The 19,111-nt window shown below is 53.8% G+C and overlaps 1 protein-coding gene across 1 annotated transcript in view; it reads right to left on the bottom strand.

Moving 5' to 3' along the window:
- Positions 1 to 214: 214 nt before the first annotated feature.
- Positions 215 to 19,111, bottom strand: part of RCC1L (RCC1 like) — a 33,398-nt gene continuing 14,501 nt past the window's right edge. Inside the window, exons 6-11 of the mRNA XM_065892797.1 lie at positions 17,477 to 17,561; positions 14,774 to 14,955; positions 11,842 to 11,929; positions 10,832 to 11,005; positions 8,357 to 8,442; positions 215 to 1,017 (exon numbers count right to left, since the gene is read on the bottom strand). Of these exons, the coding sequence (XP_065748869.1) occupies positions 940 to 1,017; positions 8,357 to 8,442; positions 10,832 to 11,005; positions 11,842 to 11,929; positions 14,774 to 14,955; positions 17,477 to 17,561 (693 nt within the window). The 3' untranslated portion in view covers positions 215 to 939. The remainder of the gene's footprint in view (positions 1,018 to 8,356; positions 8,443 to 10,831; positions 11,006 to 11,841; positions 11,930 to 14,773; positions 14,956 to 17,476; positions 17,562 to 19,111) is intronic.

Raw genomic sequence — 19,111 nt, 5'->3', positions numbered from 1 at the left:
TGCTTTGTGACATGATTGCCCAGTTGGTTTTCTACTTCATCATTTTCTCCCAACTGCACTGCGGGAGCAGACTCTGGTCAGAAAACAAACAGTTTTCAAGTGGGGCTGTCTTCTAGAGTATTTTTCACTGGTTTCTAGTTGCCTCTTTACCAAAAGCCTTGTTTTTGAAAGCTAATCTCTAAATGATCAGGTTAAAATAAAAAGGCCTCTCCAGTTCTTAAAAACGAAAAAGCAGAAAACAGACTTTATTCCAAGAGAGATTTTTAAAAGAAGTTTTTAAAGAAAAAGACAAGTTACACTACTAATGCAAATGTTTGTCACTGTTTCTGAATTTTCCTTCTCCAAGGCTAGTACTCCAGCCAAGCTTTCGCAGGATGTGCTCAGAGCCCTCGGCCCACAAGAATTTGGCCTCGCTCTTCCTCCCGTGGGGGCTTCTCAAGTCTTCTAAGCCAGGCAGTAAGAATGGTTACAAGGCTGCTGAGAGCCATGGGCCCACACGGTCCTGGGCTGGCGCCCACTGGCATTTCCAGGGAGAACTCCAGTGCAAGGGGTTTCAGCTGGTGTCCCAGCAGCAAGCAGAGACGGCTGAGCGGGCTAAACTTTCCAAAGACCAGACGTGACACCAGAAGCCGTCGTGTGTTCCCGAGAAGGAGCCGAGATGAGCAGATCATCCTCGCCCTGCCGGGGCCACACACCCCTGGGGCTCGGCCGATAACGGCGGCATCTGTGCTGAGTGCAGCGCGTCTCACCCTCGGCAGGAGGGGGGACCCCGTCCCGGAACCTCCAGTCACACCGCTCCGGGCTGCCGGGGAGCGCGGCACACCACACGGAGGGCCCCGACCCTCTCGGGCCCCAACCAGAGCCCCAGCGGCTGCCTCTGCTGTGCAGTCCAAGCGGTCCTGAGGCCGAGGCCTGGCTCGAGCGGGCCGGGGAGGACGTTCAGATGAAGGACCTGGCCAGGGTCACCATGTGGTCCACACCGCACGCCACATCCACAGGCTCCCCAGGCATCGTCACCTGAACAAACAAGAACCAGCACACCGTGAGGAGAGAGGGCCTGGCGGTGGCCGATCAAGGGCCTGACCCTGGCTCTGCTCTGGGCAGGTGACCTAACTGCTCTGAGCCTCGGCTCCCTCACCTGGAAATGGGGTGCTAACACCCACCCGGCAGATCTGCTGGGAAGGGTAGATGCACCCACCGTGGGAAGGGCCGTCCTGACTCCCCACCCAGACCCGGGCAGCACCCCCCGAGAGGCCGCTCTGGACACGCACACGGACCCTGCCTGCACCGTCCTGGGACGTGCACACCCCACAGAGGCCGTTCCCCGAGTGTGACTCCCCAGAGGCCAAACCTGTGCTCAAGCCAGCTGTTCAGTGACCCTTCCCAGGGGTCACCAGACAGCTCCCTGGAGCAGCTCCAGAAACTCTCCCGCCCTGCCCTGCCCTGCCCTCAGGGTCCACTGTGGGAAGGAAGCCTCCCAGCCCAGTGCCTTCACCCGCTCTACACGTCAGCTCCAGACCCAGGCAGGCTGCTCCCAGGTCCTGCGCACCCCGGAGGAGGGGTATTTACTTCGTCTCAGAAGGTGCCAGAGGCCTGGCTGGCAGCCCTGCCGACACTGTCACCCACACTGACATCACTTCATCACAGGCCCAACCCTCCAGGTGAAGTGCAGACAGCCTCGTGCGTGTGGAGGCTCCAGCCTGCTGGCCTTGACGGTGACTCTCATTGCCCCACAGCTGGGCCGTGGAGATGGACCCCCCTCCCTCCGAACTCCATGGTGCCCACAACACAGGCGGGATCTCCAGGTGCACACAGCCACCCAGTTCTCCAGGAGAGGGGCACTTTGCTTTCTCCTCTTGTTGTATTATTATTATAAATGTTATTGTTGTTATTACTTTGAATAGGTGATAGCCACATGGCTACGATATAAAATGACATTCAGTAGAAAAGAAGAAAAGGTATTAAATACCCTTGGACACCACCCTGTCATCCCGTGCCCTGCTCCCCACCTTCCCTCTGAGCTGGAAACTACTTTTAACTGGTTTCTTGTCTTTCCAGAGATTCTAGACGCAGAAAGCCGGTGCGAGTGTAGTGTCTTCTTAGGGGGCAATTTCTAAGACAGAGCACCTGCACCACCTCCCCCTCAGCCCTGCCAGGACGCCGATGACCGGATCCGAATCCTGCCATCCCTCCCCCGGGGCAGCGTGACAGCTGGAGAGGGATCTGTAACAGCCTGCGGAGTTTACTGAGCTTCAGAGGGAAAGGCCTAGTCCAGATGGCCTGCCCTAAAAGCCCAGAGGCAGCAACATCAACCGTTCAGAGGCAAGTCCATTAGGGTCTCCCAGCCACAAGGCAAACGGATGCTAGCAACCAAGTCGTGCTACTCACCCGTCCCTAAACAAACGCCTTCAGCAAAACCTGTTACAGAAATCACTGAACAAACATGCGGCACTGCCCTCCGCTCATCGCAAAGGCCCAGAGCTGCAGAAGCAGAAGAAAACACGCTGCCTGGGATGACCAGGCCAGGTGAGCTCCTAGCAACCTCCCCGGGCCACGAGAGCACCTTTATTGACCTTCCCCAGGAAAGGGCCACTCTCCGCGCTGACCTGCGGCCGAGCTGTCACACTTAGGCACCTCTGTCCTTGTTCCCCAAGGGCTGTGACCATCAGAACCCAGAGCAGAGGGAGCCACCTCACCTTGGCTGACTCGCCGGGACGACGGTCGTGGCTGACGCTGGCCCCAGGAGCCTCTCTGGGGAGCAGCAGGTAGCTCCCGGGGCCCCAGCCCCCCCGGCCACCTGCCCCTCACTGTCAGCCTCTCAACTGAGGCCAAGAGAAGGCTGCCCTCAGCCACGTTTTATTTGTGGCCTCATCAGGGTTAAAAGGAGTTTCTATTCTAAACCAATTTACACTCAAATTGTTGCAAAGGCAAACAGTTCCAGAAAACGAACCATATTTGGCCTGAGTGACTCTGAAAAGTTTGAGCAGAATCAGTGTAGGAACAGCTCTCTGCACCAGGACAAGTTCCCAAGACACACACCCACCAGGTGAAGGGCAGAGGAAGGCAGAGAGGAGCGCTGGACCAGCTGTGATCCGGCCACCAGACTTGCCGTGTCCCCACTCAGCTGTACCAGGGATGCCCTGACCCGCGCCCAGAAGCCAGGCCACACCCAGGAGCTCAGCCTGCGAGGAGGCCCAGCCCCTGCGGCGCGCCCTCCCCTGGGGCGTCAGAACTGCCGGGGCCTGTGGCTCCTGAAGCAGCCAGGTAAGAAAGAGGCCCAGGAAGCAGAGGGTTCCCAGCTTGTGCTCCAACCCAAGCCCCACCAGAGAGGCGCACGGCGGGGGGGGGGGCGTAGTCTGTGCTCAGAGCACCGAGGTCACGTCGCAGCCCACCCACTGCGCGGCTGAGAGACTGGGCCAGCAGCTTCGAATCCTGAAGTCAGTGTGCGCGGGGGCAGGCTGGGGGGCAGCCCAACCTTCACAGGCTGTTCTGAGGATAAGAGAGACGGTGCAAAGCACCGGCCCCCGGGACAGCTCCAGGCCCTGAGAATGGCGGTCATGTGCGCTGGAAAGTTAGGGCATGGCCTGGGTGGGGGTGGGGGTGGCACCACTCGAAAGCTCTCCCCAGTGTCCTGTTCCCAGGCCCGCAGGGCTGCCATCGGGCAGAGGGTCCCCACCTCCACCTCGCCCTCCCTCCACCGCGGGGACTCCAGGGGAACCCAGCTCAGGCCCTCGAAGAGGAGGGGGACCATGGTGACGTCTTAAAGTCAGAAATTCTCAGTCTGATTCTTGGCTCCACTTTTTTTTTTTTTTTTTTTTTTTTTTATGCGTTACGCGGGCCTCTCACTGTTGTGGCCTCTCCCGTTGCGGAGGACAGGCTCCGGACGCGCAGGCTCAGCGGCCATGGCTCACGGGCCCAGCCGCTCCGCGGCATGTGGGATCCTCCCAGACCGGGGCACGAACCCGTGTCCCCTGCATCGGCAGGCGGACTCTCAACCACTGCGCCACCAGGGAAGCCCTTGGCTCCACTTTTTAAAAAATATCTATTTATTTATTTTTGGCTGTGTTGGCTCTTTGTTGCTGCCCGCGGGCTTTCTCTAGTCGTGGCGAGCGGGGCCTACTCTTCCTTGCGGTGCGCAGGCTTCTCATTGTGGTGGCTTCTCTTGTGGAGCACGGGCTCTAGGCGCACAGGTTTCAGTAGTTGTGGCACATGAGCTCAGTAGTTGTGGCTCGTGGGCTCTAGAGCACAGGCTCAGTAGTTGTGTTGCTCCGCGGCATGTGGGATCTTCCCGGACCAGGGCTCGAACCCGTGTCCCCTGCATGGGCAGGCAGATTCTTAACCACTGAGCCACCAGGGAAGTCCTCCGCTTCTTACTAGGTGTGTGACCTTAAAGAAATCACTGAACCTCTTTGAGCCCTGAGCATCAATGTGGAGGAGGAAAACCTCCTGGACAGCTTCCGGAAGGAGAGGTTTCAATCAGGTGACTCAGATGTCACTTCCTAGGCCTACGAATCGTCAGAAAAGCCCAGGCTCTGTAAGGAAGTCTAAAAGGATAACTAGTTAATAGCACCGCAGGACCTACAAATACGGCTTTACTCTTTTTTTTTCTTTCTTGGAATACTTTTTAAATGATGTAACATATCCCCTACTTAAGATTAATAAGAAAAGAGTGTTTAAAGAATAAAAATCACCTGCAATTTTTTTTTTAAGCGACAACAGAACAGACTGGAGAAAGGTCCAACTACCCAACAAGAGACTAACCTTTAAGGAATCCAACCTAGTTGATCGAAAACCTGGTTCCTGTCACCACCACTCTCCCAGAGCCCCAGCCTTGCATCTCAGAGCCGGCATGGACCTCAGCACCATGCTCCCAACCCCGAGCAAAAGGTGACACGGGGGGCGAAGGAGCTCTACAGACACACAAGGGGAGACAATGGTGTGGGGCATGAAAGCAGCCGTCACAGGACAGACCAGAGTGACCCTTCCCTGATGGCATGGAGGCCGGGAACGACACTTCAGAGGGACGTTCGGCGCAGGGGTCCGGCTTGAACAACGGGGCATCCGCCCCCAGGCCTGGTACTCCACCACAGAGGCCAAGCCTGGCCCGGCCACCTGGACAACGAAAACGCTCTCAAAGCTGATTTCACAGCTGATCTTCACTCTAATTGGGAGGACACGAGGCAGGTGGGGAGCCCCTAGTCACAACGGTCATTCACTCAAAACCCACTTGCTTGGCCATTTCCCCAGCTGCCCCTCAGAAGGAAGCCCCTTGTGGGGGGAGGGGGGCTATTACAGAGAGGGCTGCAAGTGGCTCCCAAGAGAAGCAGCAGGATTCTAACTGCTCCGTATCCCTGAGCTGCCGGCCATGGTCCAGCCACCGCCATGCCTTTCCTCACGCGGGGTAGGGTCCCCGGGAACAAGCATGTCAGCACCAGCCAGGCTGGGAACAGCTCTGGGCCACAGCCATTTTTTTCCAACAAGTTTAAAGTCTCCCTTTTGACCTGTTCTCTTAGAGAAAGCACCGGAGTCAGGGCCTGCCGAGCTCAGGGGATCCAGGAGAGCCAGCAGCCAGGGGAGCTGAGAGAAAGAGCCCCTAAAACAAACACCAAAGTGAGTGCCTTGAAACATTTTCCCTGGGTTGTTGACCGATAAATCCTTTCTTCCTTTCTTTCTTTCTCTCTCCATCTCCCTCTCCCTCTCTCCCTTTCTCTCTCCATCTCCCTCTCCCTCTCTCCCTCCCTCCGCCTCTCCCCTTCCCTCTCTCTCTCCCTCCCTCAATCTCTTCCTCCCTCTCTCTCTCTCTCTCTCTCCCTCCCTCCCTCTCCACCTCTCCCCACCTCCCCCCTTCCCTCTCCCTCTCTCCGCCTCTCCCTCCCCCCTCTCTCCCCGTCCCTCTCTCTCCCTATCCCTCTCTCCCCACTCCCTCCCTCTCCCCTTCCCTCTCTCTCTCCCTCTCCCCCGTCCCTCTCCCTCCCTCCCCCTCTCCCTCCCCTCTCCCCCTGTCCCTCTCTCTCTCCCTCTCCCCTGTCCCTCCCCCTCTCCCCTCTCTCTCTCCCTCTCCCCTGTCCCTCTCCCTCCCTCCCTCTCCCTCCCTCCCTCTCTCCCCTTGTCCCTCTCTCTCCCCTTCCCTCTCCCCCTGTCCCTCCCTCCCCCTCCCCTCTCTCTCCCCTTCCCTCTCCCCCTGTCCCTCCCTCCCCCTCCCCCTCTCTCTCCCTCTCTCCATACCTCCCTCTATCCCTCAATCTCTCCCTCCCTCTCCCTCTCTCTCGCTCCGTCCCTCCCCTCTCCCCCTGTCCCTCCCTCCCCCTCTCCCCTTCCCTCTCCTCTCCCTCTCCCCTTTCCTCTCCCTCCCTCCCCCTCTCCCCCGTCCCTCTCTCCATACCTCCCTCTCCCCCTCTCCCTCCCTCTCCACCTCTCCCCTTCCCTCTCTCCCTCTCCCTCTCCCTCCACCTCTCCCCTTCCCTCTCCCCCTTCTCTCTCCCTCCCTCCCTCCCTCAATCTCTCCTCCCCCTCTCCCCTTCCCTCTCCCTCCATCTCTCCCTCCCTCTCTCCCTTTCCCTCTCCCTGCCTCTCCCCTTCCCTCCCTCTCTCTGCCTCTCCCCTTCCCTCTCCCCCTGTCCCTCTCTCCTCCTCTCCCCTTCCCTCTCTCTCTCCTCCCTCAATCTCTCCCTCCCTCTCTCTCTCTCTCCCTCCCTCTCCACCTCTCCCCACCTCTCCCCTTCCCTCCCCGTCACTCTCTCCCCATCCCCTCTCTCTCCCCACTCCCTCCCCCTCTCCCCTTCCCTCTCCCTCTCCCCCGTCCCTCTCCCGTCCCTCTCCCTCCATCTCTCCCCCCTCTCCTCTCCCTCCCTCTCTCCCTCCCTCTCCCCCTGTCCCTCCCTCTCCCCTTCCCTCTCCCTCCCTCCCTCCTCTCCCTCTCTCCCCTCCCTCTCTCCCCTTCCCTCTCCCCCTGCCCCTCTCCCTCCCTCTCTCCACCTCTCCCCTTCCCTCTCCCCCTTCTCTCTCCCTCCCTCCCCACCTCTCCCCTTCCCTCTCCCTCCCTTCCGTCTCCCTCCCTCCCTCCTCCTTCCTTCCTTTCTCCTTACCTCCTTCCTTCCTTTCTTTCATTCCTTCTTTCTTTCCTTCTTTCTCTCTTCCTCTCTCCCTCCCTCTCCTCCTTCCTTCCTTTCTCTTTCTTTCCTTTCTCCTCACCTCCTTCCTTCCTTTCTTTCATTCCTTCTTTCTTTCTGTTCTTCTTTCTTTCCTTCTTTCTCTGTCTCTCTTCCTCTCTCCCCCCCCCTTCTCCTCCTTCCTTCCTTTATGGCTGTGTTGGGTCTTCGTTGCTGCACATGGGCTTTCTCTAGTTGCAGCGAGCAGGGGCTACTCTTCGTTGCAATGCACAGGCTTCTCATTGTGGTGGCTTCCCTCATTGCGGAGCATGGGCTCTAGGTGCGTGGGCTTCAGGAGTTGTGGTACGCAGGGTCAGTAGTTGTGGTGCACGGGCTTAGTTGCTCCGCGGCATGTGGGGTCTTCCCGGACCAGGGCACAAACCCGTGTCCCCTGCATTGGCAGGCGGATTCTTAACCACTGCACCACCAGGGAAGTCCCCCTTATTATTTTTTTTATTACACATTTCTTTTGCACTTTTACATGTGTTTTTTAAAAAATGCTTTACACAACCTCAAAACACGTTAAAACCTAACCTTCAAAGAAAACAGGCACGTACACACACGCGAACACACGCAAGTGCACACACACAGGCGTTCACGCACACAAGCGCCCGCTCCTCTACACAGAGCCTATCTCTGGAAGGGAACAATGAAACCAGAACCAGTCGCTGCCTCTGGGACAAGAGACGGGAGACTTACCTTTCATAATACATTTTGTACCACGTCCATATGTTCTGTATTCAAAAAAATAAATAGCCTTTTTTTTTTTTGAAGAACTTAAAGAACTGACTTAGTAAACGACACTAAGATAAACTACAACTTAAGAAGGAACCCTCTTCCCCTTTAATTCTGAAATGAGCCTTTTTGTGTAACTGCATCCTCCCCTCAGAAGAGCCTTCATGTTTCACTCTGATGGCTGTGGTAAGGCACTCTGAACATTAAACATCCCGCTTTCTTTTAAATCCTCTGTAAAACAGTCCTCTCCACTGGCCTCTGTAAACAGCTCCTGGCACGTCAACTTCTTCATCTCAACCCTCTCCCTCTCGGAGCCCCGAGGCACCCGTGTGCCCGAGGCCAGCCTCCGAGGCCGCTTCTTGCAGGCGCCACAGGGACTGGAAGCCCGGGGACCCTGTGCCGGCCGGGCTGCCGCACCAGGCGAGGGTGCTCTGCGGGCACGCCGCCCTCGCGCCCGCCCGGCCCAGCCTTACCCTCCACGGGAAGTACTGGTCTTCCAGGCGACCGATTCCCAGGCACCCTCGGATGTTCTTGCCCCACACAAACAGCTCTCCTCTGTCTGCAAATAAAGAAAAACGGCTTGGTTGGGGCTTGAGGCCAAGGGCAAGTCTCCAAGAGGAGGAAGGGTCATGAGAATAGGCTTTCTAGAGCCAGGTACAAAAAGATCAAAGTTAAACTTCAATTTCTCCCAGGCATTAATGCTTTCCCATACCAAAAACATGTCCCGGCCCAGATTCATGCTGTGTCCCTCTCATGGGAGATGAACACATGCCTGGAGGTGGGCCCAGGGGCTCCTGTACACGGCCCGGGCCCGCTCTGTACGGCCCTTACACACACACCCTCATCGCCCACTTATGTCTAACCAAACCCTGCCCTCCACAAATCCTGAAATCTCGGCATCCTCAAATCCTGGTCACGCCCTGACAGAGTGAGAAGTAGGACAATTTGTCATTTCTTGTCTGGGTCTCCACATTTCAGGAGCATTTGGTCAAGTGACACACGGTGACTGGGGGCCTCTTTGAGTCGAGTGTACATCTGTGTGCTAGGAGCTGGGACAGCATGGGGACTGACACGCATGTTCCTGTCCTCACGGGGCTGGAGCTAGTTGAAGAGCAAAAATTAAACAAATGATTAAACCAACAAATGCATGTTTTCAAATTGTAAACAGTGCCATGAAGGAAAAGGACAGGCAGGGTGCTGGAGGGGCAGGCCGGGAGGCTGAATCCAGACTGGGGCTCTGGGAACGCCAGCTCCAGGATGGACCCTCAGGCTGGGCAGGACCCTCAGTGCAGACTTCCGTCCACACCAGCCAGGGGCATCCTCGGCACGGAGGCCCCATTTACCAGCCCCCTCTGGCAGAGGCGCTGGTCATGGAAGAAGGGAAGACATGGGGGAGCCGGCATTGACACAACCGGCTGATGAAGTAAGGGATCCTTCTGGGACGCGCGGTCAGAGCCCTCTGGTCCTGCTGCCGTCCACGGTCTTCCACCTCAGAGGTCGTGTTTAACAGAACAATTCAGTCTGGCCCCCAACGTGTTAGCAGACCTCAGGGCAAAGCAGAGGAAGCCAGGCTCTGAGGCTCCCCCTACTGAGGGACAGTCACTGGCACTTGGAGGGTAGCTGTTGGGTCTTGGGGGAAATCTAGGTAGGATTTCATTCCAGTGTGACCCCAAATGGCCGCATGGCACGACAGCAGACAAAGCAATCTACCCTAGTCAAAGGCTTCGTCCAGGTTTCCAAGTACATGACTTTGCACGTAGTTTAAGCCTCAAACGTTGGGGAAATAGGTTACTGTTACCTCCAGAATTCGCCCACACGGACACTCTCTGCTACATCAAAATGGCTTTAGAACGCCAGTGTGGCTCAGACGCGCTTGCAGAGGAAGGTGGCTGACCCTGCGTGAGGGGCGTGAGGGGCGTGAGGGGTCCTCCACCGCGGCGCCACCGCTGCCACCCAGTGCCTCAGCGCGCAGACAACACTCCACCCACCTCCACAGCGGCCCACGCTGCAGCTGCTGCCGCTCAAGCCCCAAACCCTGAAACGCAGACACTGACTGAACGGCAGTGAGGACTCTGCAACAGTGCGCTCGCCTGCAGCAGTCCTCAGAGCAGCGCGAGGCCGGGGCACACAGACGAGGACCACCCAAACTGACTGTCCCGGCCCAGATGTTTCTAAAGGAAACAACAGCTTGCCGTGAGACAAAACGGTCTCTAAACTGCAAGGAAAAAGTGAATTTACTCGAGAATCACAAAATGAAATTTCGTTCCGTCTTACTATTCAAGTCAGCTAACGAGGAGCAAATTGAGCCGACAGCCGCGGTGGGAGGACGAGAGCTGTAATCAAGAAGCGCAGACACGCGGGACGTCTGCAGAGTAACTTTGTATGTCATGGCTTTGTAACTGGGCAACCCTCTGAGAAAACCTCCATTTCAGCCCCCCTTCGATCACTCCCCCCAGCACTTTGGAGAAACCGGGCACAGCCACCCCGTCAAAACCACAGGACGGTCTTATAAATATGCCTCTTGCCACCCCACGCTCCTGGCTCGGATGAGGGTCGGGCTTGGCCAGGGACCGGGATGAAGCCCCCCACGCTCATTTCCTCCTCACCCACCACAATGTACCAAACCTCCGCGGGTCTCCCCCAGCAGCCCGGCCCACTCGAGGGGCCCCTCTCCCACCACCGACTGCGTCCACTTGAGAAAAGTCACTGCAACGCCAGCCTAACCACAAACCAAATGAACTGAAAACACACCTCCCGGGTGAAAAGGAGACACACATTAGACCCCCTCAAGCCAAACAACTTCTGGATTAGCTGCTCTCTTTAATTATCCACACAAGGGTGCCACTCCATTGGATGGATGGAAACTGAGAGCAGCCCAGGGTTTGGGGCTGAACCTGAGAGGGTGAAGCTCGGTAAGGCCTTGGGGCCACACGGGCTTGGTCACTTACTGGTGAGGGCGGCGAAGTGGCTGAGTCCACAGCGAATGCGGGAAACCTGGACTCCTGGATTGAACTCCGTCAAGCCAAAGAGAGTGGGTGGAATCATTTCTGGAAGGGCAGTTTCCATGAGGTTTGGTCCTTTCCCAAGAATTCCATAGCCCCAGACGAAAACATGTCCTTCTCCTGGATTACAGGAAAAACAACGGTCAGGAAGTCAAACCAAGTGCAGCCCTCCCTCGCTAGAAATTCAAACCGCACCACCAAGATGCATTATATCCACATGGACTTTTTTTTTTCCCCTCTTCTTGCTTGGCAAGAACATGTTGATATTTAAAATAATGTTTCTTTTCTCCTCTTTCAAATTCTTGCTTGTGGAGTGTGTCTAGGCAGCCAACCAATCTCACAATACAAATGTCCTACATCTTGAGTGTGCTGGACGGGGCCACTCCATAAATCAGCCACAACCCCCACGTGAACACAGGAGAGCCTTAGAACGGCAGCTTTTCCTAACAGCGCTACGTCTCACACGGATCAGAGACCAAGAGAAGTACACACACAACTTCTGGCTAGATTCTAAAATTCGTAATGATTTTCAGGTCATAAAAAGTTTACTCATCAGTGGTGCCAGACGTTTAATCCCAGGGGCTTGGCCCCCAGTACCTGAGCCCTAAGGCTCTTCTCCTATGTGCCCGTGGCTCTTAGCACGGCCTTTCTGGAGAAGGCAGGCCTGGGGGCTTTGGCCCAGGCTTCGGGAGGGAGCAGTACTTCATCCTCCACTCCAGAGGTTTGTGATAGTTACTCAGCTCTATGCTGGCTGTTCGTCGACCTATAAATCATGGCTGTTATCCTTCTGTCAAGAATGTCACCCTCACCCTCTATTAACTGAACTAAACTAACTAGATCTTCCCACAACCGTGCTCCCCGCACTGAAAACCACAGCCTGAATCCAGCGGACACCAACCCTTCCTCACCCAAGCCACCCACAGCTTCCCAGCAAACTGCCTGCGAGAGGGTCTCACCGTTTAGTACAGCACAGCCTGTGCCCCCACTCGCAGCCTGCTTCACCCGCCCGACTCCCGAGAAGGGCAGGCTCCGGGGGACGTTCACCTGAATCAAAGGAAGGGACCACACTGCTAGGAAGACAAACCAGCGAGAACTTGGAAATACTGTTTCACGTACAGAGTAGGTAAGTCCCGGTTCATTCATTCCCTCCCCATATATCTCCTGAACATCGTACACATGCTAAGCTCCTAACTGCATGCTGGGAAGATGACAGGCAGCAGGAGAAGCAGTCCCGCTCTCAGACTGTAGTCCAATGGGCGAGGCAGATGTCAGCCAAACCTAACACGGGATGAATCTGTGCTGAATGCAGTGAAGGAGAGTACAGGGGTCCCTGGCGTGAGTGTCAGGGGACCTGATCTGGTGTGCAGGGAGGGGCAATCAGGAGTAAGCAGGCCAGGGGAGAAGAGAAGGAAATCCCGAGGCAGCGAGATGGACGTCCAAAGGGAACAAGGTGAGTGTGGCCCGTTCAGGAGCTTACACAAGGTCAGAGTGGTTGACGCAGGGGCACAAGGGGGAGTATCTGTAAGATGCCGGTGGGCAGAAGGGAAACCAGATCACGCAGGACGTTGTTGATCATGGCAAGGGTTTCGTCTCTATCCTAAGCACAACAGGGAGGCAGTAAGGGAGAGGGACGTGACTTCTAGAGGGGAACGTGAGTGGACGTGGGTAACAAGGGAGAAGGGCCAGGATGTTGGGCTGAGCATGAACTCACTCCGGGATGTACTGAACTTGCAGTGCCTTGAGACGGCCAAGTGGCACTTCTGCTCAGAGTGACAGATGGGAGGCTCAAGGGCTGGGAGAACGAAATGTGGCCAACTTAGCTGTCCAGCAGGATTTGGTCTTGGCACCCCTACTGAGAAATAACTTTGCAAGATAGATTTTAAGTGCTTCTGTGACAGCCATGAATCTTTTCAGAGTCACTTGCAAATGGAGACAGCTGGAGGGTAACAATCCCTCAGATGACTCCAGAGGAATAAAGGGGCTTTACTGATCCGAGATGGCGTGGTGTCTGCCGCCTGGCTCTCACAGCTTCTCTACCCAACTGGGCTCTGGCACAGGGCCCTCGGCAAAGGCTGAGAAACGCTCCAGCAAAGAGCCACTGGAAACGCACCACTGTTGTCACTGACAGGATGAGGCTTGGACCACGTAAAGAATCATGGATGCGGTGGGCTGCTTCCAAAACAAGTGACCCGTCTGTGCTAGTCACACCATGGATAATCTGCGCCCTTGTGTGTGGGAGTTAGGCCTAGGGACTTGCTTCTAAAGAACAGAATTCCAGCAAACGTGAGCAGAAGGCACTGCCAAGATGAACTTACGAAGCACTGGTTCCCGTCTCACCGACACGCTCTCTCGCCCTCTCATTGGCTCACTCGGCCGAAGCCACGCTGTGAGCCACCACTTGAAGAAGCCTGCGTGGCAAGGAGCCGAGGAAGGCTTGGACAACCACTGTGAGCTGGCCAAGCGCCAGCGAAGACCTGGGGCCCCAGGGCCAACAGTCCACGAGGACCGACACCCTGCTGCCAACCACCAGAACGGGCCCGGAGGCAGGGCCTTCCCAAGGTGAACCCCAAGGTGACACCAGCCTTTGAGAGACTCGGAGCCAGAGACCCAGCTAAGCCACCCCTAGGTTCCTGACCCACAGAAACGGTGAGACAATAAATGTGTGTTGTTTTAAGCCGCTACGTGTTGGGGTCCTCTGTCATGCAGCACAGGTAATGATGACATGACCCTAGATCTGCCCTCGCAGGAAGGCCGTGGGAGACACTGATCTCAGGCCTTGCTATCCGGAAGGCCAGTCCCTCTTCTAAACATTTTATTTGCTGTTTATCTTATGGAAACAATGAATCATTTCAATGACCATGCTTTCGTCTCTGTTCTGGCTACTGGAGAGCTCAGAGCCACATCTGCAGCCACTTCAAGCTACTGTGTCAGACCACAGAGGATGCACTGTTTCATCCAGTGAGCTGATCTTATCCACTTGCGCATGTCTCTTTATCTATTAATATATATTTCAAACCCTTCTGTATGTTGTCAGAAGCTTGATGACATCCAGTCCTTATCACTTAGAGATCCATGCTGATTTATGGATATGATGTCTAGGATTTGCTTCAGAATAACGCAGGACAGAGAAGCAGATGGAATTACAGATGCAGCGAGATTGGCCATTAGGTGTATGGGGCTTTTTGGAGAGCAGGGTGGGGAGGGTGAATGAAAAAGTTCTGGAATTAGTGGGGACAGTTGCATAACCTTGAGAATATACTAAAAACCACTAAGTCACACAATTTAAAACAGTAAATTACCTATTTTTTTGAACGGGCCATTAGTTGGTAATTGTTGAACATGGATGATGGATACACAGAGATTAATTATGCAGTGAGGTCTACTTTTTGCTTACGTTTGGAATTTTCCTTAATAAAATGTTTGAAACCCTACTGTACTGTACTGACGGTGTGACAGGGAGAGGCCCTACTGCATGATCTAGGGGCCGCACAGGTGTCTTCACCAAGGTGCACACCTCAGATCTGTGTATTTGGGGGTACACACACTAGACAGCAACAAGAGGCCGACTGTGACATCACAGGACCTTATGTAAACAGCCTCACATCCCTTTCAGAACAAGACGGCATGCAGACATACCTAAACTACTGCTCTAAACCAGGACTATCTCATCAAAGTATTGATAATGATGGCTTTTGCATCTAAGCTTTCTTTCCAGGCTCCAATGAGATTGCCAAGAACTCGGCCCCTTGAAGAGGCAGCCGTAGCACAGGTGAGGCCTACACGGCACTCTATACATCACCCCTTCGTGAAGGATCTCTTCTAAACATCCTTAACACTCTATCTCCAAACCCCCAGCCCTAGGCTGCAGAGGACCTCGTGGGGTCGTACCTGTGTGGAGTCCGTGACAGAGGCCAGCTGCAGGTATTCGGAGTTCCCCCACCCGAAGAGGCTGCCATCGACTGACACAGCCAGGCAGCAGTCCCCGTAGGTGGCCACCTGGACAACGTTCACTCCGGCAAGGTCTCCAGCCAGCTTGGTGGGTGCGCTGGTGATATTGTAGTGACCCAGACCTGGAACAATGGAAAACTGTGTTACTTACTTTTAATTGTTTATTCTTTTAACAAACACTTGCATTGACCTACTATGTGTCAAACACAGTTTTAAGCACTTTGCAAACATCAACTCAAAATCCTAATCTATTATTCTACATGCTGTACAACTTCCTTCTCCATGTTCTCTCAGAAGAGGAAAAACCATCATAGTAATTGTTTACTTTTAAAACCCTTGATGGGACTTCCCTGGTGTTCCAGTGGTTAAGACTCTGCGCTCCCAACGCAGGGGGCCAGGGTTTGATCCCTGGTCAGGGAACTAAGATCCCACATGCCACAACTAAAAGATCCCGTGTGCAGCAACGAAGATCCCTCGTGCCACAACTAAGACCCGGCACAGCCAAAATAAATAAATAAATAGAATTTCAATAAATAAACAAATAAATAAATAAAACCCTTGATATTTTCTAAGTCTGATTCAAGTTACATACCTTTTCAGGATGAAACACCAGCACACAATGAACCTATCAGACCTTGTATATTACATACAGGCACACCTCGTTCTATTGCACTTCACAGATACTGCAGTTTTTACAAGTTGAAGGTTTGTGGCAACCCTGTATTGTCAAATGATGGTTGGCACCTGGGAGGCAGTATTTTTTAATTAAGATACGTACATTTTTTAGACACAATGCTATTGCACACTTAACAGACTACAGTGTAGTGTAAAGATAACTTCCATATGCACTGGGAAGCCAGAGTTACAACAAGCAATTCCTAATGCACTGCTGGGCTTGCTAGAACATAAACGAGATCTCTAAGAGCCCATCCCACCTCAGCCCCACACCCCACACCATCCCCCAGCTACAACAAATCAAAACTGGCAAACTGGTGTGGTACACGGTGACCAGAGGAAAAGACGGGGCTTGCCCGGAGGACAAATGTCCCCATCAGCACTGCAATGGAGAGTAACCCCTGGGCAGCAGACCAAGGTAGAAGCCTGAACCACAGACTCGTGCTTGTACCAGGCTTTCTCAAAGGGGCCCAAAGCAGTGTCAGACTGGCAGCACCCCTCGGCAACAGGCAAAAAGCCTGTTATTATGTACTCCATATATAATAAAAAAGATTTTTAAAAAGTAATTCAAAATGTTGAAGGGTTATGAAAGAAACAGGATGCTGAGATAGAAACTGCTTTAGACAGAATGGTCGGGAGCCTTCATTGAAGAGACAACCTCAAGCTGAGGCCTACAGGATGAAAAGGAGAGCACAAAAGAGCATTCTAGGCTACAGGAACAGCGTGTGCAAAGGCACGGTGGCAGCACAGCGGAGGACAGGCTTAAGAACGGGCTGCAGGGGCCTCGTGGGGCTGGACTCAGAGCCTGGCAAGCAAGGGCAGTGGGGCCATGTGACAGTGGAGCTTCTGGAATGGCACCAGGAAACTGTTAACCACAGTTATCTCCAGCGAGTGGGACTTTCACTTTTCACCATATTCCTCGGTCTATGCTGTCAAAATGTATCAACAATTTCATTCTTTTCATGAAAAGCTGATTTTTAAAAGTTACCCACACCAAGATTTTAGAAAATAAAAAGAAGCTTCCACTTTATAGATTAAAAAAAGCACATTTTAAAAACTGGCATTGTAATTAAATTAGGACACTTAAATTGACAATACTCACTGCTAGAGAGGTTATGATTAAACTGATACTTCTATACATTGCTGATGGCAATATAAACTAGTAAAACTTTTGGAACGCAATTTAACAACACATTCTGAAAACAATAAAAATATTCTAATCCTCTGACCCACTCCTGGGAATTTATCCAGGGCAACACTCCAAATGAAAGGAAAAGCTAGATGGCTACACATGACAAATGTCATACCTCCAATGGCTACTGCACCCCCCAAAAAGTATGCCTCCTGACAACAGGGTAATGAGTAAATCGCCTGACAAAATGATTAACTCACCTTATGGTACATTAGTTTGATGCTGTACCATACAAATATTAAAAACTGCAACTGAAAATTATACCAACATGTAAAAATGTTTCATGTAAATTTAATGATAAAACAAGCATATAAAATCACACCTCCGCTATGATTACCATAAAAGACGTTCACATATGAACAAGGACTTGGGAGAAAACATGAGTCAAGGAACAAAGATGATGTGATGAGGTAGCAGGGTTATAGAGGATTTACGCAAGATTTAAATCTTAAATTTTAGGTCCTCCCTTCAGACAAATATCAAACACAGAAAAATAAAATATACAAGGATGATAAAGCTTATCCCTCATTCCTCCCTCCCTTAATCACATTCTTCTCAAATGAGTTAAAATCGAGCTCCCTTTAGGTGGCATTTGTCTCTTAAAAGACTCAGACTTGTTGCAGGACTCTCCAATCCTCGATCCGGGGACCCAGTGAGGGGGATGGGAGGGGACACAACAGAACAGCATTCCCAGGAAGTGACAGGAGAGGGAAGAGTCAGATGAAGGCAGCGGCACCATCCCACAGGGAGGGGGGCGGGGGTGGGAGGGACGCTACCTGTTTGCCCATCCGCGCCCCATCCACAAGAATACACTTCTCCTTTATCCGTCAGGAACAGACTATGGTCCTGACCGCAGGCGACCTATCACACAAACAGAGGTGAGGTTGGTGAGAAGGAATCCTTAGAAGCCGGTGTCCTGATCCAAGTGCCCAAAGCCGGGCACCACTCCCCACGGCTCCTGAGTGCCAAGGGGGCTGGGCTGGTAGGCTGTCCTGCTCTGCTCCGCATCTGACTCTCTCTCATTCCAGCACAGCCCAGCTTGTGTCTCCTACTCCCCTGAAACTGCTCTTGCTGAAAAAAACAGAACAGTGCCGGGTGTCCTAAGGAGCGAAGCCAGGAGCCCCCCACCCTCCTCCCTCATCCATAAGCCTCTCTCCCACACCCCCCAACAGTGTCCCATCTTTGTCACTAGCTCAGTCTCCACTTCGGACCCTACAGGGCTGGAATCCTCCCCTGAGGTCTGCCCTCTGCCCTTCTCGCTCTGCGCGCTCCCTGGGAGATGGCACCCACCCCCACGGCTTCTGCTGTACCGCCACGTGGTCATCTCCAGTCTCAACCACTCTGCTGAGCCCCAGACCTACTTTGCACCATTTAGCAAACATTCCTTACGCCAGGCACTGTGCTAAGTCAATGACCAAGGCCACCCAGTAAGAAACCGAATCTCAGAGAAGTTTGGTAACTTGCCCCAAGTCAGCCAGTTAACATGTGGACAAGCAGGGACTTAAACCCGCATCAAGGTGGCTCTGAAGCCTGGGCAAGATGCACACTCCACTCCACCGCCACCTTGGAAACAAGTTCCCTCTCCACCTGCTCCTCACCTCCCCTGCTCTGGGACTCTGCCACCTGGGCCAAGAACGTCAGCGCCACCCATCTGCCTGTGGAGTCACACTTGGCTCCTTCTAGCTCCCTCCCCGCCCATCTAATCAAGCCTCGAATCTGGTCAATTCTCCTTACGTCTCCTCACCTGTCCCTTCTCCCCACAGCTTCCCACCTGGACTTCACCTCCTCCCTCAACTTTATTCCATGGCCAAAGTTATCTTCTTAAACAGATCGTGACCTGGCTGTCACTCACCCTGCTCAGAACCTCTGGCAGCCCCTGACCACCAAGAGGACAAAGTCTAAACTCCTTAATGAGGTGTACAAGACCCTGCATCGTCCCCTCTCAACCCGTCTTCCGGCCGATTCCACCCCGCCCCACCGCAGGCAGGCACACCACACTCCAGCCACACTGCATGCGCTCGGCACCATCGAGCCTTCAGGCTGCTCCTTCTGCCGTAACACCTTTCCTACCACCCACCCCGGCCCAGCTGGTCAGCTCCTCGGCTACCTCCTCCATGACGCTGTCTCTCCTTCCAGTGCACGCCTGGTAGACGTAACTATTCTCCTTCTGGTGCTTTCATAAGTGCTTTCGGTAGACACTCATTTACATATTTAAGCATTTAAGTATCTACCATATGCCAGGCACTGTACCCAAGCATGGGTACAAGATAAAGCAGCCTGGGACACACACAGCCTTAATATACTCTGAGACAGCTAGTTTTTATAACCTGCCTCCCCCACTAGAGTGTTATTGCCCTCCCCAATTTTTACTAAACTTTGTATCCCCACAAGCTAGCATAAATCCTGGCCTA

Source organism: Phocoena phocoena, chromosome 15, assembly GCF_963924675.1.
Source record: "Phocoena phocoena chromosome 15, mPhoPho1.1, whole genome shotgun sequence".
In the NCBI taxonomy this organism is placed as follows: Eukaryota; Metazoa; Chordata; class Mammalia; order Artiodactyla; family Phocoenidae; genus Phocoena; species Phocoena phocoena.
This window is presented reverse-complemented; position numbering and strand designations above follow the sequence as displayed.